Source organism: Salvelinus alpinus, chromosome 27, assembly GCF_045679555.1.
Source record: "Salvelinus alpinus chromosome 27, SLU_Salpinus.1, whole genome shotgun sequence".
In the NCBI taxonomy this organism is placed as follows: domain Eukaryota; kingdom Metazoa; phylum Chordata; class Actinopteri; order Salmoniformes; family Salmonidae; genus Salvelinus; species Salvelinus alpinus.
Genome location: NC_092112.1, coordinates 36,389,122 through 36,412,145, shown reverse-complemented (window position 1 = coordinate 36,412,145; position 23,024 = coordinate 36,389,122). Strand labels below are relative to the sequence as shown.

The 23,024-nt window shown below is 45.4% G+C and overlaps 1 protein-coding gene across 13 annotated transcripts in view; it reads right to left on the bottom strand.

Annotated features, from left to right (window-relative positions):
* LOC139556484 (neurexin-3b-like) overlaps positions 1-23,024 on the bottom strand; it is a 328,473-nt gene that overhangs the window by 255,775 nt on the left and 49,674 nt on the right. For 7 of the 13 annotated variants that reach the window (XM_071370483.1, XM_071370492.1, XM_071370484.1 and 4 more), the window contains exons 7-14: positions 14,412-14,615; positions 12,453-12,479; positions 10,764-10,883; positions 9,239-9,351; positions 8,679-8,947; positions 8,085-8,275; positions 7,454-7,627; positions 4,687-4,806 (exon numbers count right to left, since the gene is read on the bottom strand). In XM_071370483.1, the coding sequence (XP_071226584.1) occupies positions 4,687-4,806; positions 7,454-7,627; positions 8,085-8,275; positions 8,679-8,947; positions 9,239-9,351; positions 10,764-10,883; positions 12,453-12,479; positions 14,412-14,615 (1,218 nt within the window). Of the gene's footprint in view, positions 1-4,686; positions 4,807-6,702; positions 6,730-7,453; positions 7,628-8,084; positions 8,276-8,678; positions 8,948-9,238; positions 9,352-10,763; positions 10,884-12,452; positions 12,480-14,411; positions 14,616-23,024 lie in introns of all 13 variants that reach the window. The other 6 variants (XM_071370487.1, XM_071370488.1, XM_071370489.1 and 3 more) reach the window with 1 other exon arrangement.

Genomic DNA, 23,024 nt, shown 5'->3' with positions numbered 1-23,024 from the left:
CCCTGCCTGTCTGCCTGCCTCCATGTCTGCCTCCCTGCCTGCATGTCTGCCTGCCTCTATGTCTGCCTCCCTGCCTGCCTCTATGTCTGCCTCCCTGCCTGCCTCCATGTCTGTCTGCCTGTCTGCCTGCCTGCCGCCATGTCTGCCTCCCTGCCTGTCTGCCTGCCTCCATGTCTGCCTCCCTGCCTGCATGTCTGCCTGCCTCTATGTCTGCCTCCCTGCCTGTCTGCCTCCATGTCTGCCTCCCTGCCTCCCTGCCTCCATGTCTGCCTCCCTGCCTCCCTGCCTCCATGTCTGCCTCCATGTCTGCCTCCATGTCTGCCTCCATGTCTGCCTCCATGTCTGCCTCCATGTCTGCCTCCCTGCCTGCCTCCATGTCTGTCTGCCTGCCTGCCTGCCTGCCTCCATGTCTGCCTCCCTGCCTGTCTGCCTGCCTCCATGTCTGCCTCCCTGCCTGCATGTCTGCCTGCCTCTATGTCTGCCTCCCTGCCTGTCTGCCTCCCTGCATGTCTGCCTCCCTGCCTGCATGTCTGCCTCCCTGCCTGTCTGCCTGCCTCCATGTCTGCCTGCCTGCCTGTCTCCATGTCTGCCTCCCTGCCTGTCTCCATGTCTGCCTCCCTGCCTGTCTGCCTCCCTGCCTCCCTGCCTGTCTGCCTGTCTGCCTCCATGTCTGCCTCCCTGCCTGCCTCCATGTCTGCCTCCCTGCCTGCCTCCATGTCTGCCTCCATGTCTGCCTCCATGTCTGCCTCCCTGTCTGCCTCCCTGTCTGCCTCCCTGTCTGCCTCCCTGTCTGCCTCCCTGTCTGCCTCCCTGTCTGCCTCCCTGTCTGCCTCCCTGTCTGCCTCACTGTCTGCCTCACTGTCTGCCTCACTGCCTGCCTCACTGCCTGCCTCACTGTCTGCCTGCCTGCCTCACTGTCTGCCTGCCTGCCTCACTGTCTGCCTGCCTCACTGTCTGCAGTACCCTGTTGGATACAATATAGGGATTTGCTGTAAAGGCTTAGAGTCTGCAGTAAAACAAGACAAACCGCCAACCGTACCACAGCAGAAATGCAGGTTACTGCCTGGCTGAATTTTCACTTTAATCTTACCACGAGTAGAGAAAAACGCTCTACTGACTGCATTCAGATGAAATGAACAAAGGCAACACTAACTTTGACTCATGATGACTTTTTTCTAACAGCCTTCTGACTCAGAACCTGGCATAACTTGAGAGTTAGAAGGTTGGTATTTGATGCCATCGTCACCCACAGTGCCATGCTTGCCAGGTCTCTATGTCACCCCCAAAGCCTTGAGAGAGAGAGGGAGAAGGAGAGAAATAGAAAGAGAGAGAGGGAGAATTCTGCAAAAATCCTACAAAAATTTCCTCCGTGAACAACGTAAAACACCAAATAATGCATGCAGAGCAGAATTATGCCGATACCCGCTAATTATCAAAATCCAGAAAAGAGCTGTTAAATTCTACAACCACCTAAAAGGAAGCGATTCCCAAACCTTCCATAACAAAGCCATCACCTACAGAGAAATGAACCTGGAGAAGAGCCCCCTAAGCAAGCTGGTCCTGGGGCTCTGTTCACAAACACAAACAGAGCCCCAGGACAGCAACACAATTAAACCCAACCAAATTATGAGAAAACAAAAATATAATTACTTGACACGTTGGAAAGAATTTACAAAAAAGTAGAGCAAACTAGAATGCTATTTTGCCTTAAACAGAGAGTACACAGTGGCAGAATACCTGACGACTGTGACTGACAAACTTAAGGAAAGCTTTGACTATGTACAGACTCAGTGAGCATAGCCTTGCTATTGAGAAAGGCCGCTGAAAGCAGATCTGGCTCTCAAGATAAGACAGGCTATGTGCACACTGTCCACAAAATGAGGTGGAAACTGAGTTGTACTTCCTAACCTCCTGCCCAATGTATGACCATAGAGACACATACTTCCCTCAGATTACACAGACCCACAAAGTATTCGAAAACAAATCTTATTTTGATTAACTCCCATATCTATTTGGTTAAATACCACTGTGTGCAATCACAGCAGCAAGATTTGTGACCTGTTGCCGCAAGAAAAGGGCAACCAGTGAAGAAGAAACACCATTGTAAATACAACCTATATTTATTTCATTTATTTCCCTATTTGTACTTTAACTATTTGCACATCATTACAACACTGTATATAGACATAATATGACATTTTAAATATCTTTTATTTTGGAACTTTTGTGAGTGTAATGTTTACTGTTAATTTTTTATTGTTTATTTCACTTTTGTTTATTATCTATTTCACTTGCTTCGGCAATGTAAACATATGTTTCCATGCCAATAAAGCCCCTTAAATTTAAATTGAAAATTTAAATTGAATTGAGTGACAGCAACAGACAAATATAGACAGAGACGGACATCCCTGAGAATGCACTTATTATTCAAAGTCAAACAGGATGTGTGTAGAGACAGACAGAGACAGCGACAGACAAATATAGACAGAGACAGACAGGCACACAGAAAGACACCAGAGCGAGACATACAGACACAGACAGAGAGAGAAAATGACAGAGACAAACAGAGCCAGAGAGAGAAAGAAGCTCCACTCTCCACTACTCTGCACTGTGCTAATTAGAACCACACTCACGTGAGGCTGCGCTCGATTCATGCCTGACACACAGCGCAGCACAGCCTTGCAGCACAGCCTTACAGCGCAGCTATGGAACCACACTGGGCCCCCTTCAGTTTCACTATCAAACAACATGATTTGAGATATCACTGTTGCATTGTGTTAGTTGGAGAAAGGGTCATAGCAATCCACTTTCTGCAGCAGGTACAGCATGAGGGGGGTGTGTTTGTGTGTGTGTTTGGAGAGGGATAGCAAGAGAGAGGGATAGCAAGGGAGAGGGATAGCGAGAGGGATAGCGAGAGAGAGAGGGATAGCGAGAGAGAGAGAGAGAGAGAGAGAGAGAGAGAGAGAGAGAGAGAGAGAGAGAGAGAGAGAGAGAGAGAGAGAGAGAGAGAGAGAGAGAGAGAGAGAGAGAGAGAGAGAGAGAGAGAGAGAGAGAGAGAGAGAGAGAGAGAGAGAGAGAGAGAGAGAGAGAGAGAGAGAGATGAGGAAAGCTGATTTCATGCTCAGGGGATTGCATCTAATTTCTTCTCTCAGCTAGCCAGCCTGGTGTAGGCTAGGCTGCGTACGGAGATGCTCGGTACATTACTGCCATCTAGTGGTGGCTCTATGAACAGTTTATTAACCTCGGGGAAGAGGAACCTCTACTTCATTATTTTTATTTTACCAGGTAAGTTGACTGAGAACACGTTCTCATTTACTGCAACGACCTGGGGAATAGCTACAGGGGAGAGGAGGGGGGATGAATTGTAAGCTGTACAGTAGAGAAGAATAACTAAAAGGTTGGATTATAAAACACAGATGGAACACTAATCTGGTACCTGGCCAGAACATTAAACCACTACATTTAACAGCACCCAAAGGGCCCCTGTTTTAATAGGTAACAAGTAACAATTAAGTTGTTGTTGTTTTGTTTACTGGTATTAGAATCCCTATTAGCTGGCTACAACTACGCTACCTGGGGTCCAATTAAAGCAAAATACAAAACAATTCCACAAAGACAAAGCCAGAGGGATTTAGCCAGAAGCAGTACACTGTATAGGGAACTATTTAGGATGGAAATAATGGTGATGTCGTGCCCTTGGCTCCTTGACGTTGAAGTGTCAACAGGATTAGATATGAAACCACTGGAACGTCTGCTGAGGCATGGCCATGGGCTAATGACTGGGTCTGAGTAGCACTCATCGCCTCAAACCACGACTCTGTGTCAAAGACAGGACAAGAAACACAGGCGAGAGAACGAGAGAGAGAGAGAGAGAGAGAGAGATAAGAGATAGCAAAAGAACAAGAGAGCAAGGTAAAGGCAGAGAGGTGAGGAGCTAAAGAGAGTGAGAGACAGCGAGGGAAAGAAAGAGAGCCAGGTAGAGAACGAGAGCCGTGGAGCCACCAGCAGCATTAGCCGGTATGAAAGGCCAGTGTGATCACAGCTCCTTTTCGACATGATTCAGCTCATTAGTTGTGCTACGGGCAAAGCAGAGCAGAGCCACCCTTACGTTACACTGTCCCGTGAAAGACTGTGCACGCCACTGTGCGCGCCTGCCACCGCAAACTGAAGACGAGAGTCCCCATCGTCACGGGGATAAGAGCCACACACACATCTGAGAAACCTCTTTAGGGGTGTTTATCAAAATGGCTGCTTGGGCAGAACCAGCAGTTTTACATAACATCAGTCACTCACTGACTCATAAAACCAAGTTACTAAAGCTCTGTGACCAAACAACAAGAAGGTGTGACACAGAGAGCCATTTCAAACCAATTCAACCGCTTTTGTACTGAAGGTCTTCCGGGCATATTTTGAATATCACAGACACACCATTCCGTTCACTGGTGCTGTCACAGAGAAAGTAGAATATACAGCGCAAGAATAAGGTAACAACCAGCATGATGCAGAAAACCCTTGACCCTGGTACTGACGGCTGTCGCACAGCGTCCCTCAGTGTAACAGGTCGTGGTAAAGTTGAAGGTGTCCGTCTGCCTGTGTGTGTGTATGTCTGCCTGTGTGTGTGTATGTGCACTGTATTTATCTGTGTGTCTGTCTGCATATGTACAGTACAAAGTCAACGGTACTCACGGTCGTTGCACTGTGTCCCTGTGTAAGACGTCATGGTGCAGTCGCAGGTGAAGTTCTCCCACTGTTGAATACAGACGCCCATGTTGGCACAGGAGTCTTCCTGACAGGTGGTGCTGGGTCCTGTTGGAACAGACAGGGTGTAAAGGGGTGGAGTAACCACAGGGGTTGCCACTGAGCTCCATCATTGGAGGTACCATGCAGTAGTGCACTTTGTGTGGAACAGGAAGTGGGGGGGGGGGGGGCATGCGGGCCGTATCGTACCAATAGGACGTCTCAACGTTTGGAGAAAGAAAACACAACACTCTCTCTGTGTGTTTTAACACTGCATAAGAACCATTATGAACAGGCAAGAACAGAAAAGAGAAATAGATGACCTTCTCCACATGTGGCTTACGATAACAGATACTGTACAGGAGTCACAGAAACAAATGTTCCCACCCTCCTCAAAAAACTACACGTCTTTTTCCAGGAAGTGAAACATTACAATAAAGGGAAACACTAGATTTACAACACCATAGACTTAAGACACATAGAAATGAAAACAAGAACAATAACAAGTGAACACTTCAGAGTGTGCAAGTACAGTAGTGCATATCCCTGAGTATGCACTCCGTTGAGACAGTCTAAGGGGTATTCAAAGTCAAACAGGATGTGTGTATACCATTCTCCACCAACCACCACCACACATACAGCATCTCACACTTTTGAATACTTGTCTAAGTGGGAATGCAAACAAGAACAATGCATTATGTGTATATAGTAAATCCGTCTGGATTCAAACAAATAACATACAAAATCTTATCAAAAAACCTCCAAAATAAAAAATGAATTCCAAAATGTGAAATGATTAAAAAAAAGAAACTGCAAATAAACAGTAATTTAAGTGCAAGTATCTTGTGAAAGAGAATATGTGAGAAATGAAAAGACATTGGAGGTGAAACAGAAGAATACAAAAGAAGTAGTATAGTTGCTGGCTGAAAATGCCTTTACTGTCTAATGCAGGTGACGGTATTCAGTCACACGACCCTGTCTGTACCGGAAGACTCACTCTCTGTAACAGCACTTTCTCATTTCACCAGAGAAAGGAAGGAAGGAGTACGACAGGGTTGAGAGAGAGAGCGAGAGGGGCTGAGAGATGGCCTCAGCAGCACGGTTGATGCGCAGTTGCAGTATTTGCTATACTTTTCTGTATATCTCAACTTTTCATATCTGAGTCATTTACTTTGATATATAGAGACGGGTATACGTATCTCTGGGAACCCCCTGAAACTAGCCTTGGTTAAAGCTCAGCAGCAGGTATGTGATACTATTGGCTGCTTCCTCTGTCCCACCTGACACAGTAATAACCTCCCATCAGCGTCTCAGTATAGTAGGATATATTCTAACATATATATATATATATATATACACACATACATATATATACACACACCCTACATGTAATATCTTCTACCTATTTAATTACAACTCTGATCCTACCACTTATGTTGCAGTAATCATCCCTACTCTACTCTCTGACCATGGGAGCATGAACACGAGTTAGTTTCTGTTCAAACTGTAATAGACTCTGCTACTCTGGGTCTGTGTCAGACGGATGGAGGGACGGACCGAGCAGAGCATGATTACCATAAAGAGTGGGCTGGTCGGTGCCGCGGCCGTAGGCAGACAGCAACTACGAGTAGCACAACATAATTACAGTACTACAGCCCTGAGCTGGAAATGGACCTTATGGTTAATAATGGATGTGCTTCTCTGTGTGGGTTGGAATGATTGTTTTTCACCTCCTATCTTTCAGTATCTCCCTGTCTGTCTGGCTCTCCCTTCTGGATTCTCTCACTTTTTCTGCCTCTTATCGTTCTCTTTTCATCCCTCTCTGTCCCTCTCCAACATTTCTCCCGCCACTCCCAGAGAGCAAGCCCTCCTCGCCAGCAGTGGGACATGCTACACCCACAATGCATTGCACACAGCATTCTTTCAGCCACGCCTCAGAGAAGCGTTGAGAGTTGAACCTTCTACCTTGCAGGTCGGCTTTGGTGAAACCAACTTTGTTAGCGCAGAAAAACAACAAACAGAACAGAAAGAAGCGGAAAAACAACAGAGTCAGGTTAGTGAGGGACCATAGGGTTAGTTTGAGTATCTGGTATAGTAGAGGTATAGTTAAGTACAGTGGTTATAAAGGTAAGTACTTCACTTTGTTATGTTAAGTGGTTAATTAGTGTTCATCTGTTTGATTACAGAGAAAAGGAGTAGGTAGAAAAAGTGATCAGGTTTATAGATATTGGTGTGTAAGTCATTGTGTGTGTTTAGGAATGTCCTGTGAGAAAACAAGCTCACTTTGAATACTGATCCTTTGGCACCACCTAGTGGTAGATGCAGTGCCCCTGTCTATTATTTTACCACAGTCCACCAGTGGTTCCCAACCTTTTTCGGTTACTGAACCACTGCCCGGAGTTCCCCTGAAGTACCCCCCCATGTGCATTTTACCAGTAGGCCTATGGTCTCATGAGTCTTCTCAAGTACCCCCTGTGGATAGGCCAAGTACCCCTGGTTGGGAACCACTGCAGTACACCATTAGGCTGGGACCCTAAGTGGCCATAAATGAACCGGGCTTGATGGTCAAAAGGTGTGAGTGGGCAAGGACGATAGTATAGCAATTAGTAGAGGGTCAAGATCTAGTCATCTAGGGTGCAAGGGGTCGATTTGGAACTGGACGCATACATAATATGTGGGTTCATTTGGCGTAGGGGTCTTAGGTCATGGGTCGTACCTTCACATCCGCGTTCGATCTGTCCGGAGCGGAACAGGGCGTCGTTGATGAGGTCAGGCAGGCGGCCATTCAGATCTACAGATGCCAGACAACCCTGGAAACCTTCCCTAGAGACCACCAGTTTAGGAAGGTTCTGGTACATGTTAGGCCCCAGCCCTGCCACAAACAGATCCCCTTCAGGGAGGGAGAGAGAGAGAGAGAGAGACAGATGAAGGGAGGGGTGAGTTGACGAACAAATGAAGGATAAAGGATGTAAAGGTCAGAGAGTGTGTCAACACCGTTTCTGTAAATAGAGGATAATCCAGTCATTACACAACTATTACGAGTTTGTTCAGTCAAATCAGCAAACAACCTGAGCAAACACCACCGACGGCTACATTCCAACATCCACACTAGCATCACTAACATCATGTGTCGGACATGCATTCCAGGTGCTATGCTACAGTAGCGTAAACGTTGGATTGACAGTGTTAATGTCTCTATGATGGAAGGGTATATAGAGGCTGACTGCTTGGTTTTTTACTGAAAAGTACATCTCTAGTGCCTGTAGACTTGATGTGTGTTTACTACCTTCCTTGGAACGGTGGGAGAAAGTGTATGAGGATATGTTTATCAGTGTACTTCTTGTTACCTTTGAGGTCGAGGTTCTTGGCTCCGTTGACGTTCTGTGTGACGGACTTGGCGTCCACCTTGAGGGTGTGTGTGTTGGTGGCGTCCCTGGTGATAACTACGTTGTGCCACTGGTTGTCATTCAGGGCACTGTCACTGTTCCCCTTCAACAGACTGGGACCGTTCCCCAGGTCGAACACATAGTGGACAAACCTACGGAGGGACGAGACAAGGGCACACAAATGCATACTTCAGCACTCCTAGTACGTCCCTTCATTAAGGGCCCTTCTCCACTATACGCCCCAAGAGGAGCCACTTTAGCCTGTGTGTGTCCATGCGAGGGGACAAGGGATAGGGATGCACACGTCAGTAATTCTTTGTTTCTGTACTTTGGGACCCGCCTCAGAGAAGCCCCTTCAGCCTTTGTGTTTCCATTAGCGTGCACTACCAAAACAATGGGACTTGAAGTGTGTGAGTGTAGGAGACGTTACTGAGAAGGGGAGTGTGTGCACAAGCAGTGGTAGGGACAACAAGAGAGCACTCGCTCTCCTCTGAACACTGAGCAAACAAGGCCAGGTAAGAGAATAATGGTACTCGTACATGACTAGTGCCTCACCCTTTGACCAGCTCAACGGCGATAAAGTCGTTTCCGTCTCCGCTGTTGAACAGTATGAAGCCGTCCGGGGAGGTGGTTTTAAACTGGAAGAACAGGTGCATGGTGGTGTAGGCCTGCAAAGTGGCCAGCCCCAGGTAGCTGCCCTTGGACTTGAAGGTCACCGGGTCGGCGATGATGGAGCGCATGCCGAAGCGGGCGTTGAGCTCGCAGAAGTCGATGTCTCCGTTCTTACACATGTCAATGTAGAACATGCCGTTGAACTTCAGGCCCTGTGGGTGGAGGTGAGTTCGGGAACGATAACGATAACATTTGGTATCGCAATAACTCAGCGATGACAATAATATGGATAGCTATTTGTATCACCCTAAGTAATGCTGAAGCAAGGAAGAGAGAAGTTGTTAAAATCTTAAGGGCAAGAATCTAGAAGAGGTCTAGAGGCTATAACAGTAGCACTAGCTCTGACCCCGACCCCATCCGGTCTGTGTAGGTCAGTGCCTGGCCAGGCGCCAAATGATGATTTATGGTCTAACATGTGTTCCTGCCAGGCCTGGAGGGGTTACCTGCAGGTGTCCAATGAAGGAGGAGGGGGAGGAGGAGACGAAACGTCTCTCTGTCAGAATCCCTGTCTCCACATTGTGGAACTCCAGACGAGTGTGGTCACCTGCCATCTGGCCTGGAGAGAGAGAGAGCGAGAGAGAGCGAAGGATAACGAGAGAGAAGGATAACGAGAGAGAAGGATAACGAGAGAGAAGGATAACGAGAGAGAAGGATAACGAGAGAGAGAGAGAACGAGAGAGAGAGAGAGAAGGATAACGAGAGAGAGAGAGAACGAGAGAGAGAGAGAAGGATAACGAGAGAGAGAGAGAACGAGAGAGAGAAAGAAGGATAACGAGTGAGAGAGAGAACGAGAGAGAGAAGGATAACGAGAGAGAGAAGGATAACGAGAGAGAGAAGGATAACGAGAGAGAGAAGGATAACGAGGGATAATGAGAGAGAGAAGGATAACGAGAGAGAGAAGGATAACGAGAGAGAGCGAGGATAACGAGAGAGAGAGAGGATAACGAGAGAGAGAGAGAAGGATAACGAGAGAGAGTGAGAACGAGAGAGAGAAGGAGAGAGAAGGATAGAGAAGGAGAACGAGAGAGAGAACGAGAACGAGAGAGAGAGAGAGAAGGAGAACGGGAGAGAAGGAGAACGAGAACGAGAGAGAAGGAGAACGAGAGAGGAGAACAAGAGAGAAGGAAAACGAGAGAGAGAGCGAGAGAGTGAACGAGAGAGAGAGAGAGAGAGAGAGAGAGAGAGAGAGAGAGAGAGAGAGAGAGAGAGAGAGAGAGAGAGAGAGAGAAAGAGAACGAGAACGAGAGAGAGAGAGAGAGAGAGAACGAGAGAGAGGAGAACGTGAGAGAGAGAGAAGGAGAACGAGAGAGAGAGAGAACAAGAAAGAGAGAGAGAACGAGAGAGAGACAGGGAGAACGAGAGAGAGAGAGAGAGAACGAGAGAGAGAGAAGGAGAAAGAGAGAGGAGAAAGAGAGAGAACAAGAAAGAGAGAGAGAACGAGAGAGAGACAGGGAGAACGAGAGAGAGAGAACGAGAGAGAGAGAGAGAGAGAGAGAGGAGAACGAGAGAGAGAGAGAGAGAGAGAGAGAGAGAAGGAGAACGAGAGAGAGAGCGAGAGAGAGAGAGAGAGAGAGACAGGGAGAACGAGAGAGAGAGAGAGAACGAGAGAGAGAGAGAGAGAAGGAGAAAGAGAGAGAACGAGAAAGAGAGAGAACAAGAAAGAGAGAGAGAACGAGAGAGAGACAGGGAGAACGAGAGAGAGAGAACGAGAGAGAGAGAGAGAGAGAGAGAGAGAGAGAGAGAGAGAGAGGAGAACGAGAGAGAGAGAGAGAGAGAGAGAGAAGGAGAACGAGAGAGAGAGAGAGAGGTTGTAGTGAGGCAAAGGAGGAATTAGAAAGATGTAGGGAATAACAAAGGAAGGGGAGAAAGGGGTCAAGAGGGAGGAGAGGGGCAGGATTGGAATATCAAAGGATTTCACCTCTTTTATTAGTGAAAAAAAATGCATCACATCAGAACCAGTAACAGTACCTTCAGCCATGTCTTCGTCGACTGTCAGTTTGAAGTTTTTACCGCGTCGGACCACTCTGACAGAGTGCCAGTCATTATCATTGAGCTTTTGTCCAGCATATAGAGTCTCTGGTCCCTTGCCTGAGAAGGACCGTTTGTTAGTTCAGGGTTAGGGTTAGTCAGCAACGCAAACCAAACCTTTGTTTTGTCTGGGTGAGCTGGGTTATTTTACCAGCAACCTTAGCGGGGACGGCAGAAAACGGATGTTTCTGGAATTCAGGGATACAGTATTTTCAACCTAACTTCCGTTCCCCCTTTCTACACCTGCTACGTTAGGTTAGTCTACCACCAACCAATTTGTTGGTCAGAGAAGGAGAAAGCATTTTTTGGGACACTGATTCTAGCTCGGATCTTGAATGCAGGAAAGCAGGTTTGTTGCACTCTGGGCATTTTGTGTTTACTTCGCTAACTCTAAAATCAAAGATTTGGTTTGGCTTAAAGTAAAAACAGAGGAGAAAAGATCTGAACAGATTACAATAAATGACAAACGATAATACATACAGTATATGTGTACAGTATGTAATAATCTATGTCCTCTGTCAGTGGACGTATGACTGCTTATATGGTAAGATAATAACTGCTGTTACTCATAAAAGGGCTTGGAACTATTTTTAAAGCACATTTCTACACAAAGCCGACAAATCATGGAAGGTGCAGGTCCACAGGTTCACAGGTCCACAAAGGGCAAAGAGAGAATCTCTTCAAATACAAATTCCTCTGCTATCCACAAGAGGGCGTGTCAAGCCTGTGGTGTGCCACTCCAGTGTGTTCACGGAGTGTGTGTGTGTGTGTGTGTGTGCGCTCGTGTGTGTGTTTCATTACACACATTACCTACTGCCGCATTAGGTGTGCTGTGCAATCAGTGACATTGATCAGAGTAATTGGAGTGAACGACTGTGTCTGATCTGTCACTCAAACTGGGATCTACCGTGAAATAAAGCTGCAGCTCGGGGACAGGCTGTCACACACACACACACACACACACACACACACACACACACACACACACACACACACACACACACACACACACACACACACACACACACACACACACACACACACACACACACACACACACACACACACACACACACACACACAGAGCGAGAGAGAAATGCGCACAGGCGCACACACTCAAACACAGTTCCAAACACACCTTGCACACGTATCAGTTGAAACCAACATTCGTTCTCCAGGCAACATTCATAAACCAGGCCCTCGACTGTCTGTCATGACCAACACATGCTCCTCTCTCTGTCAGACTCAAAACCTCTTCATGAGTAAGAGCAGTTGTACTGTACCTCTGTACAAGTCATTCAACCATTTATCTTGTCAAGACAAATAGAGAATACCATTCCCATACTCGGACCATTACATATGGGAGGGAATTTCAGTAACATTTTGACAGCAAAAAACTGTAAACCTAACAAAATAGATCGAGAAAAGTTGGATAATTGAGTTAAATGTAACGTATAGAAACAATTATAATTTCTTCTTTGATCTTGGCTATAGCTAATCTCTTATCCATGTAATTCCATTATCGCACTTCTGTACATTACCCTATCTATAACACACAAATCATGTCAAACATCATTATATAACGTTCATTTAAAGAAGAATTCTCCAACAAGTGGAGTGGTGACTTACTGGTGGTACAGTTTATCCTGACACAGTCTAGATGGGGGGAGAATAAGTGACAGATGAAATCGCATCCTTCAAGGTAAAAGCTGCAGACATCCAAGAACAGAAACTCCACCTTCCGGGGACGGTCACATGACGTCGGCGGCCATTTTAGGTCGTTATGGTAACTTTTGATGATGTCAACATCAAACTGCCATTTTGGATATTATGTCTTATTCTAATTTTGACCATTACGCTTTCTTTGAGTTAAGGTCAGAATTCCTTCTCTCAAATTAAAATAATTTTCTTTGTGTTTGGCAGTATTTTGTAGGTCGGATGCGTGCTATAAAATACATGTTCTTAACTATTTCTAAAAAATATTTTAAATGTATTTACATGTTTGTTCAATTTCAAAATGTCCGCTTGCAGTTCATTGGCCACATCGATTTACCAACCCAGTATTTTGGAAACTTCATTTTGTACTCAACACCTGTAGCCATCAGTTGATTTATAAATCAATTTGCAGTATACTTTACATTAAACTACAGGCTACAAAACAGTGTTATATGATGGGTATCTCGTTCAAAAGAAGATACAGGAAGTAGACTAGTCCTGTGATTGGTCTGATTGGATTGGTCAGGTGATCTGGGTTGGGATCCATGTGACCCAGCTCGTCATGTACCGTCAACCGCAACAGAAAAGTGGAAGCAAACAGCATCGATCCAGTCAGCACCAGCACTGTATAGTGGCCTAGAAGCGAACCACTAACCTGGCTCTAACACAGGACTAGTTGTAGTAGTAGTGAATTTGTTTATGTTTGTTGGAGCGAAAGCAGCCGGATCACATTATCTACTGAGCAGTATAGTTGATAAAGTGATTGAAAACATAATGTATATAAAACTGACTGTAATAGTGTGATGGTAATTATGTGTTGACAGGTGGGGTTTGTGTGTGTATTGTATGATAGCGCATGCGTTCATCAGTACTACAGATTGGGTGCTTCTATCCTATCCCATATTTGGGCCGACATGTAAGCTTGAATACAAATAAGTTATACTAGCAAGAGCAGTGAGCAAGTTTCTCTTTTCTTTGAAGTAATTGCATTATTCCCACGCAGCTGCAGCCAGATGTGCGAGTGCTTTTTGGAATTTTGAATCCTATCCTATATGCCTATAGGCCACCATCTGCAGGCTAGCTGTGTGCTGTGGGCTCGGGCTGTGTGCCAGACGGGCCGCAGGCTAGGGGCCGTTGAAGGGGTGAGTACCATCTTTGAACAAGGCGACATGGGAGATACCACCTACACTACTGTAGGGGTACTAATGGGAGGAGCCATGGACCTGCTAATATGGACCAAACCAAAATAAAAATAAATAAAACAGGAAATAATAAACAAAACACTGTTACGACAAGAACAAGCCCAGACAATAAACCCAGATGTTATCAGTACGTTACATGAGAGATACAAATTCAAAATAAAATAATAGGACCTATTAAAAGTCTTATAAATGCGTATATGGTATAGCTATATGCTAGGCCAATGTGGAACAATGTTTGTGAAAAATGTTGAGTAAAACATTGAAAGTGTCTAGCCTGAGAGTGATGTTACAATTAGTGCATTTTTCTACAGTCAAGTCAATATCGTAATGAAGAATGACTGCGGTATGATCTGTTCAAAAGATGTAGCCTGAAAGCATGGATATCGTGGTTAAGTGTTAGATTCATGAGCTAGAAATACCCTACAGAGACCACAGCAACAAAGCAAGAAAATACTGTATATGATGCCAAGCAAATCAAAATACAATCCATGCAACTACTGTACAAAAATGATTAAAAATGAGTTTTAGTTTGTGTTAGATTTTTTTGATGTATTCGACCAAAACAAAAAAATAACTCATGTAAAATACAACTCACGAAAACTACTATGAGCTAACTTAAACATGCCTCCTCAAAAGAAGAGGGTTAGCGGTTAACGGTTTTATACGATACCTAGGTTGACCGTGAGTTTGACGCGGCCGCTGTCCAGCTCGAGACGGAGTGTGTCAGCAGAGTCCCGAGAGGTAGCGGCCATTAGGAGCCCGAATGCACGCTGGGACTTGAAGCGGAGGGAGACGTCCTCGGCCTCAGTGTGCATCACGCTTGGCATCACCACTTTCATATACATGCTGCCATCGTAGCTCAGGATGGACGCCTCTGTAGAGGGGAAGGAGAGAGGAGAGAGAGAGGAAGTGGGTTTGAGACTAATAAGACAAACCTCAATGGATATACACTACCGTTCAAAACATTGGGGCCACTTAGAAATGTCCTTGCTTTTTAAATAAAAGCGCATTTTTTTGTCCATTTATATAACATCAAATTGATCAGAAATACAGTGTAGACATTGTTGATGTTGTAAATGACTATTGTAGCTGGAAACGGCAGATATTTTATGGAACATCAGACGCCCATTATCAGCAACCATCACTCCTGTGTTCCAATGGCACGTTGTGTTAGCTAATCCAAGTTTATCATTTTAAAAGGCTAATTGGTCATTAGAAAACCCTTTTGCAATTATGTTGGCACAGCTGAAAACTGTTGTTCTGATTAAAGAAGCAATAAAACTGGCCTTCTTTAGACTAGTTGAGTATTTGGAGCATCAGCATTTGTGGGTTCGATGACAGGCTCAAAATGGCCAGAAACAAAAAACGTTCTTCTGAAACTCGTCAGTTTATTCTTGTTCTGAGAAATTAAGGCTATTCCATGCAAGAAATTTCATCAGACAAGATAATCTTATTTCTCATGGTCTGACAGTCCTCTAGGTGCCTTTTGGCAAACTCCAAGAGGGCTGTCATGTGCCTTTTACTGAGGAGTGGCTTCCGTCTGGCCACGCTACCATAAAGGCCTGATTGGTGGAGTGCTGCAGAGATGGTTGTCCTTCTGGAAGGTTCTCCCATCTCCACAGAGGAACTCTGGAGCTCTATCAGAGTGACCATCGGGTTCTTGGTCACCTCCCTGACCAAGGCCTTTCCAAATCATGTCCAAATCATGTCCAAATCATGTCCAATCAATGGAATTTACCACAGGTGGACTCCAATCATGTTGTGGAAACATCTCAAGGATGATCAATGGAAACAGGATGCACCTGAGCTTTCAATTTCAAGTCTCAAAGGATCTTAAGGTATTTCTGTTTTTTAATTGTAATACATTTGCAAACATTTCTAAAAACCTGTTTCGCTTTGTCATGATGTTTTATTTTACGGCTGTAAGGTAACAAAATGTGGAAAAAGGGAATGGGTCTGAATGCACTGGACATGTACTTAAGGATGAAACATAGGCCTACACGTCCCTCATGTCTTATCGATGCAGCATCCCACATACACACTCCAAACGTTGTACTACACTACTGTGTCTGCGCGCCCAGGCTCGACACACAATGCTCAACAAGCAGAACATTTACACATCAACCTCTTCCTTCCTCTACAATTTCCCTTTGTTCCTAACAGTGGTTCCTTCATGACTATCATGCACACCTGTTTTCAGACACACACACACACACACACACACACACACACACACACACACACACACACACACACACGCACACACACACACACACACACACACACGCAAACACACACACGCAAACACACACACACACACACTCAGTTGGTAGAGCATGCCACTTGGATAGTGGGCTTGATTCCCACAACCACCCAGATCTAAAATGTATGTGTCGCACGCATGACTGTAAGTCACTTTGGATAAAAGCGTCTGCTAAATAGCATATATTACATTACGATTACACACACTGAACTCTCACTCTCTGACTGACACATCTGCAGAGCCTCCTATCCCAGTTAAACAGAGAGATCAGCACATCAGATAGGAGGAAGGGGACACATTTAGTCGCAACACAACCCTATTTCTGCTGTTCACACTTGTCGTCATGGGGTGACTGGCAGACTGGAAGGTGTTCTGTTCAGGGAGAGGTGTATTAAAAAGGGCACTCAGCCATGAAATACCTTCTTTGACACCTCAACTTTAAAAGGACAAATAGCCCTCAGGCTTTATTTTATTTGGATTAAAATATAAAACTATCTCTGGCTGGAGATGATAGTATTGCAACGGTCTAAGCTGAGGCTCTCTAGGGGCAAGTTTGCAAGGAAATAAAAGTGTAAACTTCACCTACTGAATGCATTTCTTTGTTCTTGTTCTACTTGTTGTTGTGATTTAATACTGACACTGATTTGATTTTAGCTTCACTCATGCAACAATATTCGACTGCCAGCGCTTGACAGAGCTTGACATTACAGCTACAATTTATGTCAAACCAAAAGTCGCTGCGACAAATATGTTATGAAACATGATGCTTTGAAGGCAAGGTTGTTTGATGGCAACTCGTCAAAAAAAAGCTAGCTTGCTAGCCAGCTCCGTTGCTAAATATTAGACGTCCGGACACGTCCGACGTTCTGTAACTGATTGTTCCGTGCTCTTAACTACACGTAGACGACAATCAGACCTTGGCCATGAAAAGTGAGAGAGAAGGCCCTCTCTTTCTTCCCTCTATTTTCCACCAGAACAGAAACACATCGTATTTCCCTGTGACATCCCCTCTGACAAGCCAAGGTATTGACTTCAGCCAGCCAGGCCCAGGTCCAAGATCCAAGAGGCAGGAAAACAAGGTGAGAGATGTGCTGTGTGTGAGAGCGTGTCTGACTGGCTGAGCGCATTAGAGAACATCTCTAATAGACATGTAAGTACACAGAAAAATGATTGCTTGTTGAGTGCAAAGGGCTTTTCTTGAAGGAATTGTTATTTTAATTTTTAATTGAACCTTTATTTAACTAGGCAAGTCAGTTAACTCACTGTTCCCCGGGCGCCGAAGACGTGGATGTCGATTAAGGCAGCCCCCCGCACCTCTCGTATTCAGAGGGGTTGGGTTAAATGTGGAAGACACATTTCAGTTGAATACATTCAGTTGTACAATTGACTAGGTATCCCTGACCAATCCGCTCAAGGAAAAATCGGCTGAATATAGTTGATGATCCCTGGTTTACACCCCGGTAACAGACTAGGTGATCGGCCCCTATATGAAGCGGTATGGGTGTGTGTGCGCGTGTGCGCCAGTGTATATTATGTGTCCCTGCATGGGTGCGCGTGTGTGCGAGCTTGTGTTTGATCTGTGACACACACCCACACACACTTCCCCACATACAGTAAAGTGCTGCTATGCCTACCCAGCTGTGTGTTGCTCTAAAGAGAGGTAACTCTGAACAGCTCATTTCAGACGGTAGTTAAGGCGGGGGGGGCAGAGTCACTTTACATAATTAGCTGAGAAATACAGGCAGGAGATGGAGGGATACAGGGAGGGAGGAAGAGGAGGAAAGGCTATTAACAACATGAAAGCTCCACAGCGCAGATCCCTGAGATGAAGATGGAAGGGGGTGGTGCATGTGTTGCTAAGCAGGGTTTTCTGCAGTCTAATTTCTGCAGCGGCGTTTAACATGGAAGTCAACATTGTGGATGCCTGTTCCGCGGTCTCTTCCTCTGTGTTCGTGTGTTTGTGGAGTAGTGACAGGCAACGACACGTCTGCCACATTGTTTCAGTAATCAAACTCCCAACTGGAGGCTTGGCTGTCAACGTGATGGGACGTCTGTTGGATGTGGATCCTGTGAGTCCCTTATGTGAAATCTACCTTGTGTGTTTAGATGCTGACAGTGTTTAATGCTACAAATACACAGTCATGCAGGAAGATCATGTCAAAGTCATGTACGCAGCTAGGCCTAAATCTGGTGTTGATATTCCTTTTTCATTGTTGACAATTGAGGGGTTTCTGCACGAATGTGTGTATGTGTGTATGTGTGTATGTGTGTATGTGTGTGTGTGTGTGTGCCTGTGTTTGTGTTTTCGGGAAGCTCAAGCTGAGTGTCTGTGCTCTTTCAGGCAGTGTGTTTATGTCCATGTTTGTGTTGACTGCAGTAGAGCTGAGTGTGTGTGAGTGTGTGTGTGTGTAGAGCCCCTCTCAGAGTCAGGCAATGGGAAATGGCTCCACTCGAGAGAGGCTGTTTGCGGCGAGTGGACATTATCCCCCATAATCCCCCCATGTCACTCAGTGTGGAGTGTGTGAGAGCAACGTTATGGCAAAGTTTCAACAGCATCAGCGGTACTGGGGAGCCATCATCCCCTCTTAACGCTCAGCACGCTAGCTGCTTCTTTCCAAAGTCTTTCAAGATCAACGTACGTGTGTGAATGTATGTTGACACTGAAACGTGTACATATTGAGTCCCCTCCTCATTGTTATAGGGATGCTGAGTCCCCTCCTCATTGTTATAGGGATGCAGAGTCACATCCTCATTGTTATAGGGATGCTGAGTCCCCTCCTCATTGTTATAGGGATGCTGAGTCCCCTCCTCATTGTTATAGGGATGCTGAGTCCCCTCCTCATTGTTATAGGGATGCAGAGTCACATCCTCATTGTTATAGGGATGCTATGACACATGCTCATTGTTATAGGGATGCAGAGTCACATCCTCATTGTTATAGGGATGCTATGACACATGCTCATTGTTATAGGGATGCTGAGTCCCATCCTCATTGTTATAGGGATGCTGAGTCACATGCTCATTGTTATAGGGATGCTGAGTCACATGCTCATTGTTATAGGGATGCTGAGTCACATGCTCATTGTTATAGGGATGCTGAGTCACATGCTCATTGTTATAGGGATGCTGAGTCCCATCCTCATTGTTATAGGGATGATGATTCACATGCTCATTGTTATAGGGATGCTGAGTCACATGCTCATTGCTATAAAGATGCTGAGTCACATGCTCATTGTTATAGGGATGCTGAGTCACATGCTCATTGTTATAGGGATGCTGAGTCACATGCTCAATGTTATAGGGATGCTGAGTCACATGCTCATTGTTATAGGGATGCTGAGTCACATGTTCATTGTTATAGGGGTGCTGAGTCACATGCTCAATTTTATAGGGATGCTGAGTCACATGCTCATTGTTATAGGGATGCTGAGTCACATGCTCATTGTTATAGGGATGCTGAGTCACCTCCTCATTGTTATAGGGATGCTGAGTCACATGCTCATTGTTATAGGGATGCTGAGTCACATGCTCATTGTTATAGGGATGCTGAGTCACATGTTCATTGTTATAGGGATGCTGAGTCACATGCTCATTGTTATAGGGATGCTGAACCACATGCTCATTGTTATAGGGATGCTGAGTCACATGCTCATTGTTATAGGGATGCTGAGTCACATGCTCATTGTTATAGGGATGCTGAGTCACATGCTCATTGTTATAGGGATGCTGAGTCACATGCTCAATTTTATAGGGATGCTGAGTCACATGTTCATTGTTATAGGGATGCTGAGTTACCTCCTCATTGTTATAGGGGTGCTGAGTCACTTCCTCATTATTATAGGGATGCTGAGTCACTTCCTCATTGTTATAGGGATGCTGAGTCACCTCCTCATTGTTATAGGGGTGCTGAGTCACATCCTCATTATTATAGGGATGCTGAGTCACTTCCTCATTATTATAGGGATGCTGAGTCACATGCTCATTGTTATAGGGATGCTGAGTCACATGTTCATTGTTATAGGGATGCTGAGTCACCTCCTCATTGTTATAGGGGTGCTGAGTCACTTCCTCATTATTATAGGGATGCTGAGTCACTTCATCATTGTTATAGGGATGCTGAGTCACCTCCTCATTGTTATAGGGGTGCTGAGTCACATCCTCATTATTATAGGGATGCTGAGTCACTTCCTCATTATTATAGGGATGCTGAGTCACTTCCTCATTATTATAGGGATGCTGAGTCACATGCTCATTGTTATAGGGATGCTGAGTCACATGTTCATTGTTATAGGGATGCTGAATCACCTCCTCATTGTTATAGGGATGCTGAGTCACATGCTCATTGTTATAGGGATGCTGAGTCACATGCTCATTGTTATAGGGATGCTGAGTCACATGTTCATTGTTATAGGGATGCTGAGTCACATGCTCATTGTTATAGGGATGCTGAGTCACATGTTCATTGTTATAGGGATGCTGAGTCACATGCTCATTGTTATAGGGATGCTGAGTCACATGTTCATTGTTATAGGGATGCTGAGTCACATGCTCATTGTTATAGGGATGCTGAGTCACATGTTCATTGTTATAGGGATGCTGAGTCACATGCTCATTGTTATAGGGATGCTGAGTCACATGTTCATTGTTATAGGGATGCTGAGTCACATGCTCATTGTTATAGGGATGCTGAGTCACATGCTCATTGTTATAGGGATGCTGAGTCACATGCTCATTGTTATAGGGATGCTGAGTCACATGCTCATTGTTATAGGGATGCTGAGTCACATGCTCATTGTTATAGGGATGCTGAGTCACATGCTCATTGTTATAGGGATGCTGAGTCACATGCTCATTGTTATAGGGATGCTGAATCACCTCCTCATTGTTATAGGGATGCTGAGTCACATGCTCATTGTTATAGGGATGCTGAGTCACATGCTCATTGTTATAGGGATGCTGAATCACCTCCTCATTGTTATAGGGATGCTGAGTCACATGCTCATTGTTATAGGGATGCTGAGTCACATGCTCATTGTTATAGGGATGCTGAATCACCTCCTCATTGTTATAGGGATGCTGAGTCACATGCTCATTGTTATAGGGATGCTGAGTCACATGCTCATTGTTATAGGGATGCTGAGTCACATGTTCATTGTTATAGGGATGCTGAGTCACATGCTCATTGTTATAGGGATGCTGAGTCACATGCTCATTGTTATAGGGATGCTGAGTCACATGCTCATTGTTATAGGGATGCTGAGTCACATGCTCATTGTTATAGGGATGCTGAGTCACATGTTCATTGTTATAGGGATGCTGAGTCACATGCTCATTGTTATAGGGATGCTGAGTCACATGCTCATTGTTATAGGGATGCTGAGTCACATGCTCATTGTTATAGGGATGCTGAGTCACCTCCTCATTGTTATAGGGATGCTGAGTCACCTCCTCATTGTTATAGGGATGCTGAGTCACCTCCTCATTGTTATAGGGATGCTGAGTCACCTCCTCATTGTTATAGGGATGCTGAGTCACCTCCTCATTGTTATAGGGATTCTCTAATGTCATTTTGTTTTATATTTTACTATGTTTTTCTCCCCAATTTCCATCTTGTCTCATCGCTGCAACTCCCCAACGGGCTCGGGAGGTGAAGGTGGAGTCATGCGTCCTCCAAAACATGACTTGCCTAACCGCGCTCTTAACACCCGCCACCCGCCAGCTTAGCTCGGAAGCCAGCCACACCAATGTGTCAGAGGAAACACCTTTCAACTGTCGACCGGGGTCAGCCTGCAGGCACCCGGCCCGCCACAAGAAGTCGCTAGAGCGCGATGAGCCATGTAAAGCCCCCCCGGGCCAAACCCTCCCCTAACCCGGGCTACGCCGGTTGTGGCACAGCCCGGGAAGGAACCCGGGTCTGTAGTAACGCCTAAGACCGCTGCGCCACTCGGGAGCCCACAAAAGTCTGATTTAAATCATGCCCATAGTAAGTTTGATCAGAGATTTTTTTTTAAACTGCTCTTTCATACCATTTACATGTTACTGTGGGGTCCTAGAAGAGGTTTTCTGAGTCAGATATGTTCAATGGGCTTTGTAAGGGGATGAATTAAATCCAGATCTCTTCCTATGTTAGGAATATTATGGCCACTCAAACACAGTGTGTCCATTACGGTGACTTTCAACAGTCCTCGCGCGGTTAATTTGACTATGCATTATTCAAACAGCAAAGTCAAAGAGTTGTAGTATGACTAATACTGTGACATTGGCATAACTTCCTCTTTAAAAGTGTATTTAGGCATATTTGAAGTAGTTTTTAGAAATATCTCTCATGTCCTAACTGGGCAATGAGACAGATTAGTCTAACAGGTGTATTTGACCTGAATGCTAGTGAAGTGATGATTCATGATTTTAGTCAGATGACTTATGGTTGCAAGATGTCCTTCCAGCATGTGGTCGGTCTGGTCAGGTCTTCAGCACCTTCAGCGGGGAAGGTGACAACTGGATGCATCTGGTTTTCAGGGGAAATGGAAAGAGAGCCTTTGAAGAGATTTCCTCTTTTGGACGTTAAACAAGGCGACACTCCATCTTAACTCCTCCTCCACATTTACCGGATTGGTTGAACACTGCCGAAGAGAACCTCCCCCGACAGTAAAAAAAATTATTGTCAGGACTAGAAAGAAAGATACGCCGCTTAGGTGTTTCTTTTATGCCTTTTACGTGATGTTACGTCTTCAGTCACACACACTGTTCTGTCTGTTCCACACTCTGCCACAGGGGGGCACTACAGGCCAGAAGTTACAACACAACGCGACAGATAATGAAGAGAAATGACGAGAATGGGAAGGAGAAAGGGAAAGGAGGGAGGAAGGGAGAGAGAGAGGGAGGGAGAGAGGAATCACGGGTCCTATTTAACAGCAAGATATGGAAGCTCGTACACTTTCTGTCTGCGTTGGCACTGTCTGTGCTTCGTCAGAACCCCCCCCCCCCCCCTTAAACCAGCCTAGGAACCTTAAACCCTGCCAA